Genomic DNA, 21,356 nt, shown 5'->3' with positions numbered 1-21,356 from the left:
ACAGCTCCTTGTAAGGGAAGCACCAAGAGTCAGTTCTGAAAAGTGTGCTGCAGTGTTATATAAATTCAAGAGCTCTTTCTCTCTTCATCCCTTTTCCCTTTCTTTCTTTTTTTTCTTTCTCTCTTTCCTGCTTTCTTCAAACTTGATGGTACCAGGCACTGTGGGCCTTGAGCCCTTCACTCACGTTTCTCACTATAGCCTTTAAGCAGAGTTGAGACCATTTCAAAGCAACATTTCCAATCCATTGGAGACTGAAAATTCACCAGAATTCACAGCAGTGACTCGGAAAAATGACAGACAATGCGTTTCACTTCATGATTTTAGTTTATTGCTCATCATGGGGCAACAGTTTTGACGTTCTTTCCTTCTATTAGTTGTTGGCCATGGTCTGGAAGAAAGGAGTTAAAAAGTAGTTACAACACTCGCCTCTCAAATGAATGCATAAGTATGTGTGAATGGGTCTTGAAGGTGAGACGTCCTCATGTGTAACTGTTCTATAATATATGAAGTACCCAACCTCTCTTGCTTTTCTGTGTTTTGTTAGTAGTATTAATGCATCCCTAGTATTACTGCATCCTCATGTTGTTGAAATCAATACCCATCTAACTCCTTCTTCCCCTAGACCTTAAAAACACTCCATGCACTTTCCCCTGCCACTAGCCCCGATTGCCTGAAATTCCGGCCCCTGCCTCTCGGCACTCCCAGTGCAGCATGAGTGTGCCGCCTCCTCGCAGGGATGCTGCAATGCTCACCTCGGAGGTTGGTGCCATGGAACTGGCATGGAGGACCACCATCCTCGTGACCATCTCGTGTGGCACCGTCTCCACTTCAGCAGCCATCAAATGCTTGCCCAAACCTTGGGTTTCCATTCCCTTCATTTTTGCCCATCTCCTCTTAGTCCCCTATCCCTTCAGCCTTGGCGAATGGGTTGAGATGCCTTTTTGCAGCTCTCCAAAAGCTTTCAGAATTTTTGTCAGCCTATTATGACACTCCCTTTTAATTGTCTCCATCCCTTTAAGTTTCACTTACAAGCATAAATAGAGGATTAATAGTAGAAGCATAAAGGGGAGATTCGAAAGAACTTGGTTCATCAGGAGAATTTTTAGGACATGAAATGCATTACAAGTGGCTATTATAGTCACGCGTAGGGCCAACGAAAGTGCCGGTTTCGTGCATGCGCTGGAAACCGGAACTTCCGTTCCCTTGAAGGAAGGGGTTCACAGGTCAAACGCGTGCGCCGGAGAGGCAGCGCGTACGCCTGGAACTTTTGTTTTTTTTACAGGTTTCTCCGGGAGGGTAAGTCTCCAGCAGCTGCGTGTTTAAAAAGCAGACGCAAAGCCTGCTTTTAACAAGGTAAGTGGTGAATTAAATAAAATTAAAACATTTTTTTCACAGGTTTATTATTTTTAAATACTTTAAAGAAAGGTAAGTTTATTTTTAGCTCTGTTAAAAACTGTAATTATTTTTTTTTTTTAAGTTTAAATTATTGTTTAAAATAGTTATTTTATGTAATTTATAGTTATTTTAAAAATGTGATTTTTAAAAAATTTATTTGAAGTTTTAGTTAGGTTTTGGGGCCGATCACTATTCATAGATTTGACAGGTCTTCCTGTCAAAGCTATGAATAGAGATTCCCTGCTACGATTGGCTCTCCATGGCCCACGTGATCCCAGGGGACGCTTTGAACTACTGCGCCCCTGGGATACGCAAGCAGCTGGAGGAGGCCCAGGATCGGAATCCCACACGGGCCCACAACACAACGGCAGGCACGCTAGGTAAGTGCAGGTCGGGGGCTTGCACCCGCGGGAAGCCTCCGACCCGAGTGTCTGGGCCATAATTGGAAATTAAAAATACTAAAGGGTAAAGGAAATGGGATTAGAGTAAACACAGGCAAAGGCACAATAGGACGATAGCAAAATACTGCAGATGTTGGAAATCCGAAATAACAACAGAAAATGCTGGAAAAACTCAGCAGGTCAGGCAACATCCGTGGAGAGAATAGACTGGGTGGCTTCCTACTGTGCTGACATTTCTTTGATTCTATGATTTTGAGCTCTGTAATAATAAGAGACGTATTTCTGTTGCTTCCTACTTGGAAATGATACTTACCTGAGTAATCCAGTAATCGAAGGCTGATACCCGAGTCCAGACAGTAGGTTTCTTTATGGTGTTGCATCCCAAACTTGACACAAAGCTGGTCACACCATGGACGTACCACAATCCGTCAGCATTCTTGCAGTGCAATGGTCCACCAGAGTCTCCCTGCAAAAAAAATGAGGCAAAATGTTTCAAGAAGTTTTGCTGAATTTCTTCTTTTTTTAATTCCCTCCTCTCCAGAAGGTGGCAACTCAAGTTAGAGCATGACTCCACGAGGGCTGGAAGATCTCCAAAATACCTTGCTGAAGAGGGCATTTTCCATTTGTGAGCATAGAGAGTGAATGTTGGCAGGCTATTATTTCACGAATGATTGTGACCAAAAAAAAGCATTTTTGTTTAAGATTTAACGTGGTATCGACCTCTTTAGTTGTGTAACAGTATATAAGGCATCAAAAATCAGAAATCATGTCCCAACCTAATTTGATTCAACTTTTGGAGATTTTAGTTGGATTGTCTTTGTCTGATGTCTGAAAAAGGGGCCAACACATTCAATTCAAATACAAACATCTTGTAGAATTTGTTTCAATATGTGTTTGATTGGTAACTTTAAAATTGTTCATAGCAGTTATTTAAATGTGTTTGGTCCTGGGCTCCTTTTTAAAGTTATTTATCAGTATGTCTTGTTGAAATTGGAGAGTCTGTCTGAATCCTTCAAACAATTAGGTAGATGGTGAAAAAGAAAAAGGAATCATTACTTGTAGTTTAGTGCAGCAGTTGCAAATTATTTACTATTTTGTATTACACAGGAGTTAGCTAAGTTTTATAACAACTGAAAAAAAAGTGTTTACTACTACTGCTCATCTCTTTTATTTTTAATAGATTTGTCACTTAAAGCCTGAATGAAAATCTAGTGCAATGTTATTCTGTTGCCTTCTGAATGCAAGGAGGATCCCATGGGATCAGGTGATAAAATCAATAGTTGAAATATGCTGAAGCGACTTCTCTGTTCATTCCCCGAGCATGCTAAGAATCTACCTAGATATCTGGGCACGTGAAAACACTTCCTCTGGGACAGAACATAGGAACAGGAGTAGGCCATTGAGCCCCTCGAGCCTGTTCTGCCATTGAATGAGATCATGGCTGATCTGTCACCTAACTCCATCTACCCGCCTTTGCCCCACATCTCTTAATACCTTTTGTTAACAAAAATCTATCAATCTCAGACTTAAAATTAACAATTGACCCAGCATCAATTGCCGTTTGCGGAAGAGAGTTCCAAGCTTCTACCACCCTTTGTGTGTAGAAGTGTTTCCTAATTTCACTCCTGAAAGGTCTGGCTCTAATTTTTAGACTATGCCCCCTAGTCCTATATTCTTAACCTACACCCCTTAACCTTCTAAATTCTAGGGAATACAACCCTAGTTTGTGTAATCTCTCCTCGTAATTTAACCCTTGGAGTCCGGGTGTCATTCTGGTAAACCTACGCTGCACTCCCTCCAAGGCCAATATATCCTTCCTAAAATGTGGTGCTCAGAACTGCTCACAGTATTCTAGGGAGGAAAAATTTGTTTGATTTGCGCCTCCCATTAGCTCCCTAAGAGGGCGCCAATGGGCTGCAAAGCAACTAGCACCCGGGCGCGGCGCTGCTAACGCCTCCCGCGAAATTCAGCGGGAGGTTAGTGGCGGCGGTAACCGTTATCGTCCTGCGGCGCTGTCCCTCTGGCGATTACGTCATCGCCGTGCGCAGCACCCCGCTCGCTCACCAGCCACGATCTTCGGTAGCGCCCCCTGCCTTATCGCCGAGCGCTATGTCCGACAGGGTCAAGGGGGCATACGTGCAGTCGGGGAGGCATAAATTAAAGGGGAGATGCCGGGCGGCCATTTTTGTTGCTGGCCGCCTGCCAGCACCTGCCCCCATTGCTGTTCCTGGCCTCCTGTGCAGTCTCCCCACGGGTTGCTGGCTACGCTCCGTGAGCCCGGCACTTCTCGAGTGCCGGGCTCTTTTGCCAGCACTCCGATCCCTGGTGGCCCAGCTGGGCCACGGGTCGCGCTGCACTAGGCCCCTCCCCTTTAATAAGGGGAGGGAGGCCTGCAGTACTGCAGTGCGACGTGCCGCAGCATGTGACGTTGCGGCACGTAATGCCGCGATATTCCCTCGCAGCGCCCCAAGAGGGAGGCAGGAGGTTTCCAGTAGCGCCCCGCCTCCCTCTTGAGGCGTTACCAGTGAATTTCGTTCGCGGGGGTGCTAATTTTAGCGCCCCGGCGAAGTTAGCATCCCAAGGGGGGCACGACCCAATTTTTCCCCCTAGGTATGGTCTAACCAGGGCTTTGTATAGCTGTGGCATAACTTCTACCCCCTTGTATTCTAGTCCTCTAGATATAAAGGCCAGCATCCCATTACCTTTTTTGATTATTTTCTGTACCTGTTCATGATATTTTAATGATCTATGAACCTGGACCCCAAGTCTCTTTGGACATCCACTGTTTTTAGCTTTTCATCATTTAGGAAGTAACGCGTTCTATCCTTTTTAGCTACAAAGTGGATGACCTCACATTTGCTTACATTGAAATTCATTTGCCACAGTTTTTCCCATTCACTTAATCTATCAATATCCCTTTGTAATTTTATGCTTTCATCTAAATTGCCGCCTATCTTTGTGTGATCGGCAAATTTGGATATATGACTTTCTATGCCATCATCTAAGTCGTTAATAAATACAGTAAATAGTTGAGGCCCCAACACAGACCCCTGCGGGACACCACTAGTCACATCCTGCCCATTATCCCTACTGTCTGTCTCCTGCCACTCAGCCAATTTCATAACCAGGTCAATAATATGCCCTCAATTCCATCGGCTTCTACAGTCTCTTATGTGGGACTTTATCAAATGCCTTCTGGAAGTCCATATAAATAATATCAATAGACAGCCCCCTGCTCACCTACGCGAGTAGTCTGAAACACAGAAGCCAAAAATACTTTATGTAAAGAAACCCCCCAATGGTTCACCTGATGTCAACTTACAGTGGACTTCACTGCACAGCAATCAGAAGTGGAAACCCCCTGGTTCATTGATCTCCTCCCTGGTCTAGATCAGCCACTGAGCCCGGACCATGGATCGAGGCTGGAACCATCTTGGTCTGGATGGCTCCATACCACACTACACAATGGGGTTGAAATTCCCTCATCAGTTCCACCTGATTCCCGACGTAACTCCGGCGGGAGTCCGATGGAACCACTCGGAAAAGTACTGGGTGCTGAATATGCCCGGTTGGGAAATTCCGGTCAGCCTTGGGGGTGGGATCTACCTACTGGTGGGAATTCCCATTTCCCAAGCCCATAACGGACCTGGTGTAAGACTGGAGGCCAGTATGGCCCCCAGTAGGGTGTAAGTGGGCTCCACTGGGTGGGAGGGTGGTCTCGACTGCTGAATATGGGTAATATATATTTTTTTAATTGGCCCTTTTACACAGGGGGCAACTGGATGGGCTCTTGGGAGGGGGTGGCCCTGGGCACCCTCATGGCAGCCAGGCATCAGAGCTTCCAGCAGTATAGGGCTGGCGGGCAATCAAGATGTGCCCACAGTGGCATGGGCTCCATGCGAATGAAGTGCCCTCCAACTGACTGTGCAAATTCTGGTGTGGTCAGCACTGGAGGTAATTGCTGGGATCTAGGCCCATGATTTTTGGAGCCAGTACCTTTACTCACTGGGCCACCAGGCCTATTGGAACTTTCACATCACATGGTTTTAGGTTGTGGGTTGGTGTCTGGTGCCCACAATCAACTATATAGTCAGACATGTCTCATCCCTCACCTCAGTGAGCACACATAAATCTCTAGAATAATTACGTACATTACATCCGGACTTTTCAGCACCTCCGGCACAAACCATGGTAGTTTTCACAATGCTGCCCCACCAGTCTCTTTGGCTGCAGTGATCATAGTCAATCACTGGTAAATAAGCTTGTTGTAGCTTTCCTGGAAGTGGCCCATTAGCTGTAAAGATCCAGATAAAAGGTTTTAAGTCAATCTGATAAACAGTCAAATATATTCATGAACAAGAATATAAGAGCACCTGTAAAAGTTGGATTAAAAGTATGACCCTGTGCTAAACTGGCCTGATGTCACCATTCCTTGGTGTGGCAATGGGTTGATTCCCACCATTCCCTTCGTGGAAAAGATTCACTTTAGCCGCGCTAACTGGCTTAGATGTTTTCTGTTAGGGGAAAAGCGAATACTGGAGAATGAAGGAACACTGCCTTCAACATATGGCTTTACAGCTGAACACAGAACGGCACTGGAAGAGACTTGGGAATACACTACCTACTCTCATCCATGTCATTGTCATCTCCAGATCCGACTATTCCAATGCTCTCCTGGCTGATCTCTCATCGTCCATCCCCCTCTGTAAACTTCAACTCATTCAAAACTTGGCTGCCCACACCAGGTCCCATTCACCCAACACCCCTCTGCTCCCTCACCTACACTGGCTCCCAGCCCTCAACACCTCCAGTTTAAAATTGCCATCCTCACGTTTAAATCCCTCCATGGCATCGCCTCTCCCTATCCCTGTAACCTCCGCCACCCTACTACCTCCCCCCACCCCACCCCCGCAAAGTCTCCATTCCTCTAACTCTGGCCTTTCATGCGTTCCCCCGTCCCTTTGCCCCACCATTGGCAGTCGTGCCTTCAGCGACCTGGGCCTCACCCTCAGGAATTGCCTCCCTAAACCCCTCTGCCTCTCTTCCTTTAAGACCCTCCTTAAAACCCAACTGTTTGACCAAGCCTTTGGTCACCCCTTTTAATAGCTTCTTCTTTGGCTTGGCGTTCATTTTTTTTGGATTGCTCCTCCGAGAAGCACCTTGAAACATTTTTCTACGTTAAAGGCGCTACATAAATGCAGTTTGTTGTTGTTGGATTTCCACCAATCCAGTTTTTTTTTCCAGTGGGCTCTCCAGAAATTGCTAAAATGGGAACCAGAAGTCCATTTTGACCCCACTTGTGATGTGGGCGACATTTAGCTCTTGAGGTCTCCAATCAACTTCCAGCGAAACAAACGTCAGAGCTTGACCTTTGACCTCACCACCCCGCCCCAGCCCGATCCTGACCCTGTTCAGTTTTAAAAGCTGCAAATTCCACACTCAATCAACAACTTGGCATAGCATGGAAAAACCTGAGGGGGACGAGAGAGAAAAAATCTTTGAAGGTTTGTGCAGACTTACTGTAGAGTCGCCCCCATCCAGTAATGTAGCAGTAAGAGTTACTGGGAAGAATATACCCAGAAGGAGGAATACAGGCGATCTGAACTTTGTCATTCAAGTACGCAGGCTTTGAGAGCTTGATCAAAGTGATATCATTCCTTTAAAAGAGTAGAAATTCCTGCTTAATGTTCTATCATGTAAGCATTTTTAAACCTTGTTTCCCTTTGGCATGAAATTTTAAGCAATGCCATTTTGGCACCCTGTGGTCAAATAGCCTGCTTCACACATGAATAATGACCACTTGACTGAACTGTATCCCAGCAAAGCGTGAAATACCTTCAGGAGATAAGATGGGGAAGGAAGGGAAGGAAAAAGGAAAACATGGGCCCGTAATTTCCGACTGGAGGCGTCCTGCGTGCGGATACCTCCTATCAGAAAAAAATCTACGAACTTACCTGCGGGTTCCCGGGGTCCGGACATTTCCGATCCTGGGCCTGTCCACAGTCGAAATGCGCAGGGCCCAGGTATCCCGGGGCGCAGGCGGTTCGCAGTCATCCCTGGGATCACGTGGGCCAGGCCAGCCAATGGGAGAAGGGAATCTCCCTTCATACTTTTGACAGATAGACCCGTCAAAAGTATGAATGGGGATCACTGAAAAAAGACACTAAAACATTGTTAATTTTTTTTTAAACATCCATTTTTAAAATGAGCTAAAATTACATTAAATTAAATATTTTAAACAAAAATTTACTTTTTTGAAAAAAAAATTAAAGTTTTTTATGGGGTATTTTTAAATTATAAATGAGTGAAATTTTTAAAAACTCTTATGCTGGTAAAAGCAGTGCTTACGCTTGCTTTTACCAGGCGTAAGAATTTTTAAGGGTTTTCAGCGGGCGGAGGTTCTCCAGAAAGCGGAACTCTCCGCCCGCAGAGGCCCTTCTCCAGGGCAGGCGTCCGATCTGTCAAGAGGATTCTTGACAGATCGGAAATGCCAGTTTTCAGCGCATTCACATGCCTGAAACCAGCATTTCCAATGTCCCTACGGGTGTGTACACAGCCCGTACACACCTGTAGGCATCGGAAAATATGGGCCATGGATAAAGAGAAGTCCATTTGGTCCATCAAGCCCAATCCTTTCACAGGCTGTGCAGAATCGATCCCATTGTGGACACTACTAGACTTCTTCGGAGGAGGAAAGGTTCTGTAAATTTCTCCTGCTGCCCCAAAGTTAAGTCAAACAGAAATCCAGGCCACCTCTCTAACCTTTACCTCTTATGCTATATTCATCCCTGACTGGTTCCTTCTTTGGTGTGATAGTTCCATGGTCCCAGCAGCTCAGGTGCCATCTTGCTCCACACAGAATTCAATGAGGTAAATTTTGGTCTGAGCCTATTTTCGAGCCCAGAACCGGTGCTGCGCGCACAGCACTCACACAAACAGAGAGGCCAAGGCCGTCCTAAGATTAGGCCAGGGGCCTTATCTACATACTCAACAGAGGCTGTCCTACTACTAAATTGTATGTTTTGCGCCCATTATGCGCTTGAAAAATGGGCGCAACCTAAACCAATTTCTACCCTAATTATCTCTATCTGTACTTATCCTTATATGCCTCAATCCTAATTGATATTATCCAAATCTTTGTCAATCTAAACACATTTTACATTAAACCTTTGGACACTTTTGTTGACCATCCACTCCAAAGAGTCAGTACTCCGTGACAGAAAAGAAATTTCTTATCATCTCCAGTCTTATTTGGGGACAGTTGACTTTAATAATCTTTTCTTCTAGTTCTGTGTGCACAATTAAAAATGAAATAACTTAGTTCCATCTATATCACCTCTGCCTCTCAGCATTTTAAAGAACTGGATCAAATCCCCTCTCTATTTTCTTTTCTATGAAAAAAAAACAAGTTCAGTTCTGTGAGCCTGTCTTCGTAACTTCAAATCATCCTGGTTGCTCTTTTCTGACCCCATCACTGTTTCCTACATTACAACAGTGACTACACTTCAAGAGTACTTCATTGGCTGTAAAGCGCTTTGAGGTTGTGAAAGGCACTGTATAAATGCAAGTCTTTCTTTCTTTAGGGCACATGAATATTCTAAATGTGCCCTTACTAGTAAGGATAAAAAGAAAATCCTCAAATGCTGGAAATGCAAAAGCACAAAATATTGGAAAAACACAGCAGGCCACACAGGATCGGAAAGCAAAGGAACGGTGCACCGATATAAAGCAAAAAGATAGGTAGATAGGTTAACAGAACTGCCGTGGTTGGGGACAGCCCTTTATAGCAGAGTTGTCCAGTCGCATTGTCTTCATGGACCACATAGGAGTGCACCATGGAGCCTTGATCCACGCTTAAAGTTTAAATCCATGTTCCTATCTATTTGCTTATTTAAATGGAACAAATAGGTGAGTTTGATATATAAGCGTAATTAGAACTGAGTTGCTTGAACTACGACTAGCGGTTGCCAACTCTCCAGGAATGTCCTGGAGTCTCCAGGAATTAGTCTCCAGAAGCAACCCGGACGAAAAATTATAGGGGCGTTAAAAAAAAATAGCATGTTTGTTTCATTTTGCGCCATGAGGATGGACCTGTCGGGTGAGCAATGGCGGGAGCGTGGGGGCGGGGCGGAAGACCATGTGATGAATCCTCCTGGATTGTGTCCAACCAGTGTCCAACCGTGTCCAATCAGACAGTGAAATCTATATTTTCAACACTTTACCTTATTGGACAGATCTGTGCACACCTTGAGAAGTGACTTACTGAGTTCTAGTGAATGTTGAGACATTCAATGGCCCAGAAATTCGGGTCCCCACGGGTGAGTATGCACGGGGTACTCACCCGTAGGCCCAATGGAAGTGCCGGTTTCGTGCATACCTACGCATGCGCGGGAAACTGGAACTTCCGTTCCCTTAAAGGAAGGGGTTCAGAGGTGGAACGCGTGCGCCGGAGAGGCAGCGCGTGCGCATGGAACTTACATTTTTTTTCCAGGTTTTTCCGGGAGGGTATGTCTCCAGGAGTTACACATATAAAAAGTAGGTGCAAGGCCTACTTTTAACAAGGTAAGTGGTGAATTAATTAAAATTAAAACATTTTTTCCACAGGTTTATTATTTTTAAATACTTTAAAGTTTATTTTTAGCCCCGTTAGAAAATGTAATTAATTTTTTCAAAAATTAAAATTATTGTTTAAAATAATTATTTTATATAATTTATAGTTATTTTAAAAATGTGATTTAAAAATTTTTTTATTTGAAGTTTTAGTGATGTTTTGGGGCTTATAGTATTTATGGTTTTGACAGCTCTTCCTGTCAATTTTATGAATGGGCATTTCCCTGCTACCATTGGCTCTCCATGGCCCACGTGATCCCAGGGGACGCTTCGAACTAGCTGCGCTCCTGGGATACGCAAGCACTGTGCACCGCAGTTGGAGGAGGCCCAGGATCGGAATCCCACGGAGGCTCACAGCTCAACGGCCGGTGTGCTAGGTAAGCGCTGGTTGGAGGCTTGCACCCGCGGGAAGCCTCCGACCCGAATTTCTGGGCCAATACTTCTCCGCCACCACCACCCCCTCCACTATAGTGATGAGTGTGCATGGAATGGCTTGGACATTAAAGGGGTGCTTCATGGTGCTGGTGTGGGATGGTGTCAACCTGGCACATCATGTGGCAGCCAGGGTTTACAGCGTCGAGTGAAATAAATCTGGCCATGGTGATGCCACTGCTGGTCTCCTGGGCAACAATGTTATCAGGGGCTGATGCCCTGTGTCCAGTGCAGCATCAGGTGATGGCGGAGAAGGTTGGATGTTGTTGGTAATGTTGGTGTGCCTGGTGATGTTGGTGCTGGGGCTGATTGTGGAGGGATTCAGAGGAACAAGGTCTGATTTTTTCAAGGGCGCCGATGTTGCTGCAATAGATGACAGAAGCGATCTGTCAGTGGTGAGAGAGGTTGTTCCAATGAGGTGGCACTGGACATACAGTTGGATCTAAACACTTGCAAGCTAAAGAAATCTCTATATGTCTTACAAATGCAGCAACAACAGTTTCTGCACTCTGAAACTGACCATCTGCAACATGGCATCCTTTACACCACTTCTGCAGCTGTCAGCTTATCAGAAACATCAGAGCAGACTCAACTCACGCCTGGGTGAGCTGGTGTGTTCCCCGAGCAGCGGGTAACCCGTGGGGGAGAACGTAAAATTGGAAGGAAACCTCAAAATAGCATTAAATTGGCTGTTAACAAGCCATTTAATGATCTCAATTGTCTCCCCCGCCGCTTGGTGTCGGGTCAGTTCTCCGCTCACAGACCCGGCACCTGGTTTCCTACCCGCTGTCAATCTTTGCTAATTCGACAGTGGACCCGCCTCCAAACCCGCACTCTGAGCGCTGGCAAAATCCAGCCCTTAACCTACACCCCTTAAGCTTCTAAATTCCATGGAATACAACCCTAGTTTGTGTAATCTCTCCTCGGAATTTAACCCTTGGAGTCCAGGTGTCATTCTGGTAAACCTACGCTGCGCTCCCTCCAAGGCCAATCTATCCTTTCTAAGGTGTGGAGCCCAGAACTGCTCACAGTACTCCAGGTGTGGTCTAACCAGGGTTTTGTATAGCTGCAGCATAACTTCTACCCCCTTGTATTCTAGTCCTCTAGATATAAAGGCCAGCATTCCATTAGCCTGCTTGATTATTTTCTGTACCTGTTCATGACATTTTAATGATCGATGTACCTGGACCCCCAAGTCTCTCTGGACCTCCACTGTTTTTAGCTTTTCACCATTTAGAAAGTACCCTGTTCTATCCTTTTATGTCCAAAGTGGATGACCTCACATTTGCCCACATTGAAATCAATTTGCCACAGTTTTACCCATTCACTTAATCTATCAATATCTTTTTGTAAATTTATGCTTCCATCTACACTGCTTACAATGCCGCATATCTTCGTGTCATTGACAAATTTTGATATGTGGCTTTTCTATCCCATCATCTAAGTCGATAATAAATACGGTGAATAGTTGAGGGCCCAACCCAGATCCCTGCGGGACACCACTCATCACATCCTGCCAATTAGAGTACCTGCCCATTATCCCTACTCTCTGTCTCCTGCCGCTCAGCCAAGTTCCGAACCAGGTCAATAATTTCCCTTCAATTCCATGGGCTTCAATCTTAGTTTCCATGATGTATTGAAACAAACAAGAACATATTAAGGATATGCAACAATAATGAGGAAGGCACTTGCGTATAGGTGCTGGGACTTACCCGCATGCAACACAGTTGATATTCCACGCTGGGTGAATGACGAATTTGGCAGGGCTTATAACCTGCTCTCCCCCCTCGTTAACAGTCAAGTCGTAGTCTCCCAGCACCACACGGTAAGTCTGTCCCGTGCTAGGAACAAAGAGCAGAATCAAATCTAAATCACATTTGCTTCAGGGACATAACAAATCATGGAGGAGGAGGGAAGAAAACGCTTTGATAGTAGTCGTACTCACCTGATACAGTGGCCTGCAGTCATAACCCAATTGGCAGAAATTAGAGTTCCACCACAAGTGTGATAAAATGAACCGCCAGATTTGACTTGCAAAGAAATCTAACAGTAAACAAAATTATAAGTTAGGGTTTTATTTCTCTGTAACATATTGCCATGTGCATTTTTTTCTTAACTGATGGGTAATCCTTATCGGCGATGCTTCCCTCACCTCTAGTTTCTAACCTCTTTCTCTCACAACCTTTCTTGTCGCTTTTCCATTCTTATCTATCCAGTTGTAGACAGAGAATCACCTGCAATGGCTTCTCTTCCCACTCCTGCTCCCGCACCCGCACCATTACCTCTAGAGTCCCCCAAGGATCTATCCTTGGCCCCCTCCTAATTCTCATCTACATGCTGTCCCTCTGCGACATCATCCGAAAACACAAGGTCAGGTTCCACATGTACGCTGACGACACCCAGCTCGACCTCACCAACACCTCTCTCGACCCTTCCACTGTCTCTGATTTGTCACACTGCTTGTCCGACATTCAGTACTGGATGAGCAGAAATTTCCTCCAACTAAATATTGGAAAGACCGAAGCCATTGTCTTTGTTCCCCGCCACAAACTCCATTCCCTAGCTATCGATTCCATCCCTCTCTCTGATCACTGTCTGAGTCTGAAGCAGCCTGTTCGCAACCATGATGTCCTATTTGACCCTGAGACGAGCTTGTGACCACATATCTGTGCAATCACTAAGACTGCCTAATTGCACCTCCGGAACATCGCCCGACTCCGCCCCTACCTCAGCTCATCTGCTGCTGAAACCCTCATCCATACCTTTGTTACCGCTTGACTATTCCAACGCACTCCTGGCCGGCCTCTATTCTTCCATCCTCCATAGATTTAAGCTCATCCAAAACTCTGCTGCCCACATCCGAACTCGCACCAAGTTCCGTTCACCCATCACCCCTGTGCTCGCTGACCTACACTGGCTCCCAATTGAGCAATGCCTCAATTTTAAAATTCTCATCCTTGTTTTCAAATCCCTCCATGGCCTCGCCCCTCCCTATTGCTGTAACCTCCTCCTGCCCTACAACCCTCTGAGATACCTGGCTTCTATGCCCTCAGCTGCCTGATCCCTAAGCTCTGGAATTCCTTCCCTAATCCTCGCCGCCTCTCTACCTCTCTCTCCTCCTTTGAGAGGCTTCTTAAAACCTACCTCTTTGACCAAGCTGCCCTAATATCTCCTTAATAAAAACAGAAAATGCTGGAAATATTCAGCAGGTCAGGCAGCATCTGTGGAGAGAGAAACAAAGTTAACGTTTCAGGTCGATGACCCTTCTGACCTGAAACGTTGACCCTGTTTCTCTCTCCACAGATGCTGCCAGAGCTGCTGAGTAGTTCCAGCATTTTCTGTTTTTATTTCCCTTACTTGGCTTGGTGTCAAATGTTGTTTGATAACGCCCCTGCGAAGCGCCTTGGGACACTATACTACATTAAAGGTGCTATATAAATGCAAGGCGTTGGTGTTGTTGTTTTCCTCTCTTTAGTAAATGCTGCTCTGCACTTTCCCCCTTGTTTCTCCCAGGTGTCCACTCCGCTCAATTAGTAGCGGTCTTGCTTCTGAAAGAGGTGATTAGCTCAAGCCCCATTCCGGGACCTGACCACCGAATCTAGGCCGACACAGCAGTGCACTTGCGCATTGTCAAGGAGGCTGCTCTTTTGGGTGCGTTGTGAAAGTGAGGCCCCATCTGCCTGTTCCAACGGCTGTAAAACATCCCATGGCGGTATGTGTAGAAGACCTATGTCCTGGTGCCGGGCCTGACATAGCTCCCTCAGCCACCACCAGAACTGGTCAACTTGACTTGCTGTTTACGTGACATTGCTGTGTGCAAATTGGCTGCTGTGCGCAAATTGGCTGCTGTGCGCAAATTGGCTGCTGTGCTTGCCCGCATAACAACAGTGAGTGCACTTCAAAAATAATTTATTGGTTGTGAAGCACTTGGAGACATCCTGAGAATGAACTATATAAATGCGAGTTCATTCTGCCTTTCCTAAGCTCCAAACACATCACCCTACTTTCCTCTTTCCTACATGCACACTTAGGGCGCGATCTTGCCAGCCCTGGGGAGGCGGGTATGGAGGCGGGACTGACGGAAAAATGGCAGAATCTGGGGGTGGGTGCCCAACCCGCCCCCAACCCGCCTCCGTGCCATCTTCCCAGGAGGCGGGTAGCCGACCCGCGCCGGGTCCCGTCTCCTTGGAGGCAGGAAGGGGATTAGTGCCACTTATCTGCCCGTTAACAGGTAGTTAACAGGCAGATGAGAGAATTATCCCCATTTTACCCAACACAAGTGCGGGCTTCCCAAAGGCTCCGAACCCCGCCAGGATCACCGAGGTGAGCAGTGGGTCTGCGGGGGTCGGAGGGGTGCAAAAGTGCGCTGTGGAGATAAGTGATGGGTGCAAGTGTGGAGAGGTAAGTATGTGAGGTGAGTGGAAAGTGATAGAAAATGTTTAATTACCTTTGTTTCTTCCTGCAGGCTTCAAGAGTTGGGTATGCGGAGATACTCGTACCTCCGCGGCAGAGATGACAGATGGCCGCTGCATTCTCCAATGCAGCACCCATCTAATTTCCGCTAAACAAAGAGGTTTGATGAGTCTTGAATTCAACAACTCATCAAACTACAGAGAATGTCAGTGTTTGACAGCTTCACTGAGCTGTCAAACGATGACAATTCATCTGTCAAAAATTTTTGACAGATGAAACGTCATACGTTGACGTTCTCTGTAACCGGCTTTCCCTTAATTGGCCTGCTAAACCCACTGGGCGGGCTTAACAAAGTCAATCAAGGGAAAATAGCGTGGGTTGGCCAGAAGTCGATGGAGGCGGGACTAAAACCCGACAAGTGGGAGTCCCGCCTCCAAAAGCTCCCCATTGGCAAAATCCAGCCCTTGGCCTCATCACACATTTCCTTCTCTAACTCAGTCTTTCCCAGAACCTCACATCTGTGGAACTCATTGCCTCCCTCAGTTTTCCCTTCCTTTTATTACCTACAGACTTATAAAACTCAAACTTGATGATCATCCAACCATTACCAATTGATTTACCTCACCTTCTCCCTTACTCTTTTCAATCTTCGAGCCGCCCTGCACCTGTGTGCCTTAGCCCTTCCTCTAGGTTTCTCAATGAAAAGAAAACATTTAAAGATTTTGTAAGACAAACATAAAGTGGTGGAAACACACAACGGGTCAGTCGGCATCTTGTGGAGACAATCCTGTCCTTTCCGCGGACACTGACTGACCTACTGTGCATCTTCAGCATTTTCGTTTTTTTGTTTCCGATTTCCAGCATCCATGGCAATTGGGCTATTGGGCTTTACAGTTCCGCGTTGACTTACCTGCCATGGCCAGCTGTACGGCCTTGCATCAACTCCATTCACCACCCTTGAGGAATACGGAGGGTAGCTGGATTTCCCACAGCCATAAGCTGGAATTACAGAAATCAAAGACTAGCTGTTCATTCTGACCAATGTAGCATGCAGATAGGTCTTAACTTGCTGAGGTGGATTAGGTATTCCAAATGTCTGCTTTGCAAATACAGTGGTATTACATTACAAAATACATTACATAGTATTTACAGCACAGAAACAGGCCATTCGGCCCAACAGGTCCAAGCCAGTGTATATACTCCACACAAGCCTCCTCCCACCTTACTTCATTGCACCCTGTCAACATATCCTTCTATTCCTTTCTCCAATTTTAATATCATTTAAAAAATTATATTAAAAAAATATTTTGTGCTTATCACGGTGAGGGACGTCAGTGTTGGGAAAGGATAATGTGTCTCACTGTCTCAGACAGTCTCCATAATGCTTTCTCTTCAAAGAATGGCCACTTGGGTGAGATTCCAAAGGGCTGCTTGGACTGGTGGAACCATACCCCACTGTGAATCAACGGGGATAATTTAGACTGTGTGTGACGGTGTAAAATGGGCGATAGCGAATCGGCAGCCTGTGTTACATCGCTCCCCATCTTTATTTCTATTGGCTTCAATGAGGATTTGAGTCTAAGAGTAAAGACGTCTTACTGCAGTTATATAGGGCCCTGGCGAGACCACACCTGGAGTATTGTGTACAGTTTTGGTCTCCTTACCTAAGGAAGGATACACTTGCCATAGAGGGAGTGCAACGCAGGTTCACCAGACTGGTTCCTGGGATGGGGGGGTTGTCCTATGAGGAGAGATTGAGTAGACTAGGCCTATATTCTCTAGAGTTTAGAAGAATGAGAGGTGATCTCATTGAAACATACAAAATTCTTACAGGGCTGGACAGGGTAGATGCAGGGAGGATGTTTGCCCTGGCTGGGGAGTCTAGAATCAGGGGTCACAGTCTCAGAATAAGGGGTCGGCCATTTAGGACTGAGATGAGGAGAAATGTCTTCACTCAGAGGGTGGTGAATCTTTGGAATTCTCTACCCCAGAGGCTCAGTCGTTGAGTATATTCAAGACAGAGATCGATAGATTTTTGAATATTAAGGGAATCAAGGGATATGGGGATAGTGCAGGAAAGTGGAGATGAGGTAGAAGATCAGCCATGATCGCATCGAATGGCGGAGCAGGCTCAAGGGGCGAAATGGCCGACTCCTGCTCCTATTTCTTATGTTCTTATGTTATGTTCTTATGTAAATGACAATCGGGAAAGATGTAAAACAGACTGCCGATTCGCTGTTTACAGCAGCGCATAACGTCAAAATTACCAACGTCTGCATGAAGGGGAAAAGTGGGAGAAAATATACTTTAAAAAGTGAAAGCTGAATTAGCAGTGCAATACATTGTACGAAAAGATTAAATCCCCGACTGCTCATTTGTTTTTCTAGTCATGTGAATGAACATTGGATTCGGCTGTAGCCAATGTGTAGAAAATCTGTCTCACAAATCTCTGCGGGCTAGGTTTCTCTGCAATCTCTAATTTTAGCAATAAAGTAGGTTTGAGTATAAAGCAGTCAACTCCCTTTTAAACTTATCTATTTGCTCACCAGTGAATGGAGCGAAAAGAAGCCCTGGGTATTTTTCCATATATATCTTCAGCCATAAACACTGCTACCACACATAACTAGTCAGAATAATAAAGTGCCTCAATCACTCGGTGAGTAATCACGCTGAACTGTACAGACCAGAAGGCCTCAAGTTCGATCTTGAGTCAGTACAGAGTGAGCTGACCTCATTCAGGGCAATGGTAGGGGGTGTTACAAATGGCCTCAGCAACCTTGGGCTAGGGAGGGATGGGGTGGGGGCACTCTATCAACTTTTTGATCTACTCTATACCAAAAGCCTTCATAATTTTGAACACCCCTATTAAATCTCCCCTTAACCTTCTCAGGCAAACAATCCCAGCTTCTCAAATCACTCCACATAATTGAAGTCCCTCATCCCTGGTACCATTCTAGTAACTTCCCTCTGCACCCTTTCCAAAGCCTTGACATCCTTCCCAAAGTATGGTGCCCAGAATTTAAATTTTTTTAAAAATTCATTCATCGGATGTGGGCATCGCTGGCAAGGCCAGCATTTATTGTCCATCCCTAATTGCCCTTGAGAAGGTGGTGGTGAGCCACCAGTTCAGAGTCAACCACATTGCTGTGGATCTGGAACCACATATAGGCCAGACCAGATAAGGACAGCAGATTTCCTTCCCTAAAGGACATTAATGAACCAGATGGGTTTTTACAACAATCCGGTAGTTTCCTGGTCACCATTACTGATACTAGCTTTGAATTCCAGATTTGTTTTTTTAATTAACTGAATTTAAATTCTCCAGCTGCTATGATGGGATTTGAATCTCACATCTCCGGATCATTAATCCAGGCCTTTGGATTGCTAGTCCAGTAACATAACCACTATGCTACCGTACCCGGTTAGACACAATGGGGGAAAAATTGGGTCATGCCCCCTTTGGGGCGCTAACTTCGCCGGGGCGCTACTTTTAGCACCCCGAAAAAATTAGCGTCCCGCGGCCGAAATTCACTGGTAGCGCTCCAAGAGGGAGGCGGGGCGCTACTGGAAATGAATATCGCGGCGCTATGTGCCGCAGCGCCAGGCACGTTGGCCGCGTTACTGCAGGCCTTCCCTCCCCTTATTAAAGGGGAGGGGCCTAGTGCAGCGCGACCCCGGGCCCAGCTGGGCCACCAGGGAGCAGGATGCCGGCAAAAGAGCCCGGCACGCAAGAGAAGTGCCGGGCTCACGGAGCGCAGCCGGCACTCTGCGGGGTGGGGGGGGGGAGGGGGCGGGGCTTCACAGGAGGCCGAGGACAGCAATGGGGGCAGGTGCTGGCAGGTGGCCAGCAACAAAAATGGCCACCCGGCACCTCTCCTTTAATTAGCGCCGCCCCGGCCGCAGGTAGGCAACACCGACCCTGTCGGACATAGCGTCCGGCGGTAAGTCAGGGGGCGCTACAGAAGATCGTGGCCGGGGCGCTGTGCACGGTGATGACGTCAACACCGGTGGCGCAGCGTCGTGGAGCGCTAACAGTTATCGCCGCCGCTAACCTCCCACTGAATTTCGCGGGAGGCATTGGCGGCGCTGCGCCCAGGTGCTAGTTGCTTTGCGCCACCCGTTAGCGCCCTCTTGGGCCAATTTTTAGGCCAATATTCCTTTTGAGACCTAGCGAGCGATTTATTAAGGTTTAGCACAACTTCCTTGCTCGTGTACTCTACGCTAATGTTCCCCCTAATTTTTGTTGGGGGTGTGCAGCCCCTTTAACTGGCTGCGTGGCCCATTCACAATGCGCAAAGTTTAAGATTGGAAAAACCTTGCAGCTTAGAGAGAACGTTGCTCTATGCCTCTATATATACATGTTTCTGGAGTTAGATATTTTGTTTGGATGGAGGGCGCTTTCTGGTGACTTACCACTGGCTGCAAGCAGTACAACGAGGAGCAGTCGGTACATCTTCTCTCTGTGTTGCTGAGTTGCTGAGACACGCACTGGAAAATGCGGACCTTTATATATCCTGCCGGCTGCTGCTATTTTTTTGGATTCAGCAGTTATTTTAATAATGCTGATATCTGTTAGCTTCCCCACTCTATGTAGGAAAGTAAACAATTAAATGTCTTTGTGTCAAGGTTGTGCTGTTTATATGGCCCAAAAAACTTTCCATGGTGTGTACGTGCAACCACCACCTGCCACAACAGCGTTCTCGCACAGGGTCATTCGCTGTAGAGGTAATTCATGGTTAAAGGAAAACTCCCCCCTCCCCCCCAATGTTTCCGTTGATTGATCCATTGCTCAGTGTGGGGCTGAGCCAAACTGACCAGCAGGTTCCAGGTTTGATCCCTCGTCCATGCCTTTGTTGCCTCTAGACTTGACTATTCCAATGCACTCCTGGCTGACCTCCCTACGTTCTACCCTACCTAAACTTGAGGTCATCCAAAACTCAGCTGCCCATGTCCTAACTCGCACCAAGTCCCGTTCGTCCATCACTCCTGTGCTCGCTGACCTACATTGGCTCCCGGTTAAGCAGCGCCTCGATTTCAAATCCCTCCATGGCCTCACTCCTCCCCATCTCTGTAATCTCCTCCAGCCCCACAAGCCCCCGAGATATCTGCGCTCCTCTAATTCTGCCCTCTTGAGCATCCCTCATTATAATCGCTCAACCTTTGGTGGCCGGGCCTTCTGTTGCCTAGGCCCTAAGCTCTGGAATTCCCTGCCTAAACCTCTCTGCCTCGCTACCTCTCTTTCCTCCTTTAAGACGCTCCTTAAAACCTACCTCTTTGACCAAGCTTTTGGTCACCTGCCCTAATTTATCCTTATGTGGCTCGGTGTCAAATTTTTTGTCTTATAATACTCCTGTGCAGCGCCTTGGAATGTTTTACTACGTTAAAGGCGCTATATAAATACAAGTTGTTGTTGTTGTTGGTTGGTGCTCAATTAGCTGATCGTAACTGTTGAATTTGTGAATCTTTAGGTAGTGTGTCCTTCAAATAATCGACAGAGACTGCAGAGAACAATCAACAGGTGTTTACTGGATGAGGGTTACTCTAAAACTAACAGTACAGATCCCTATTCAGGGTTATATACAGGTGTGGTCACTGCCAGTACTACAGTATACAGGAGCTGTAAAAAGTAGTTCTCTCTTAAAGGTACATACACTACAATTCCTCCCCTTTTAGATTAACTGTACCATAACATTCATTTAACAATTAACACTTTTAACATGCAACATTAACTGAAAATAGTCCATTTATAAATTCAGTCTTTGGGGCGGCTTCCTGACCCTTTCTGGATAGCGCCTTTCCTGAGTGTCTTGCTCTTGGTGCGGAGGCGATTCTGGCCCCCTGTCGTCGGTTGGTTCATCAGCTTCCGATACTACTGTTTCTGGGGTAGATGCTACCTGTACGTCGGGTTCATTACCAGGTACGCGAGACATGGGGTTGACTCGTTCCTGTGTCGCTAGGATCTGGTCGACATGGCGTCTCACAATGTTCTCCCCAACATTCACTGTGTACATTAGTGGCCCCTGCCGCGTGCATATCGTTCCTGGTTGCCATTTCTCTGTTCGGTAGTCACGGGCCAAGACTGGTTGCCCTACATTGAAGCTCCTT

At 46.4% G+C, this 21,356-nt stretch overlaps 1 protein-coding gene across 2 annotated transcripts; it reads right to left on the bottom strand.

Moving 5' to 3' along the window:
* Positions 1-305: 305 nt before the first annotated feature.
* On the bottom strand, positions 306-19,755 carry LOC147100526 (proproteinase E-like). 2 transcript variants are annotated; one of them, XM_085967568.1, is made up of 8 exons: positions 19,665-19,755; positions 16,162-16,250; positions 12,784-12,881; positions 12,551-12,679; positions 7,317-7,453; positions 5,948-6,090; positions 2,110-2,262; positions 306-388 (listed from the first exon to the last, which is right to left on the bottom strand). In XM_085967568.1, the coding sequence occupies exons 1-8, from the start codon at positions 19,702-19,704 to the stop codon at positions 371-373; spliced, it is 807 nt and encodes a 268-aa protein (XP_085823694.1). In that variant the 5' UTR covers positions 19,705-19,755; the 3' UTR covers positions 306-370. The 2 variants fall into 2 exon arrangements, with proteins under 2 accessions (XP_085823694.1, XP_085823693.1); XM_085967567.1 differs by lacking the exon at positions 306-388 and having other exon boundaries at positions 2,089-2,262.
* Between the last annotated feature and the right edge of the window lie 1,601 nt (positions 19,756-21,356).

This window comes from Somniosus microcephalus, chromosome 25 (genome assembly GCF_052327205.1).
Source record: "Somniosus microcephalus isolate GS21.2 chromosome 25, FLI_Smic_1.0, whole genome shotgun sequence".
NCBI classification, from domain to species: domain Eukaryota; kingdom Metazoa; phylum Chordata; class Chondrichthyes; order Squaliformes; family Somniosidae; genus Somniosus; species Somniosus microcephalus.
This window is presented reverse-complemented; position numbering and strand designations above follow the sequence as displayed.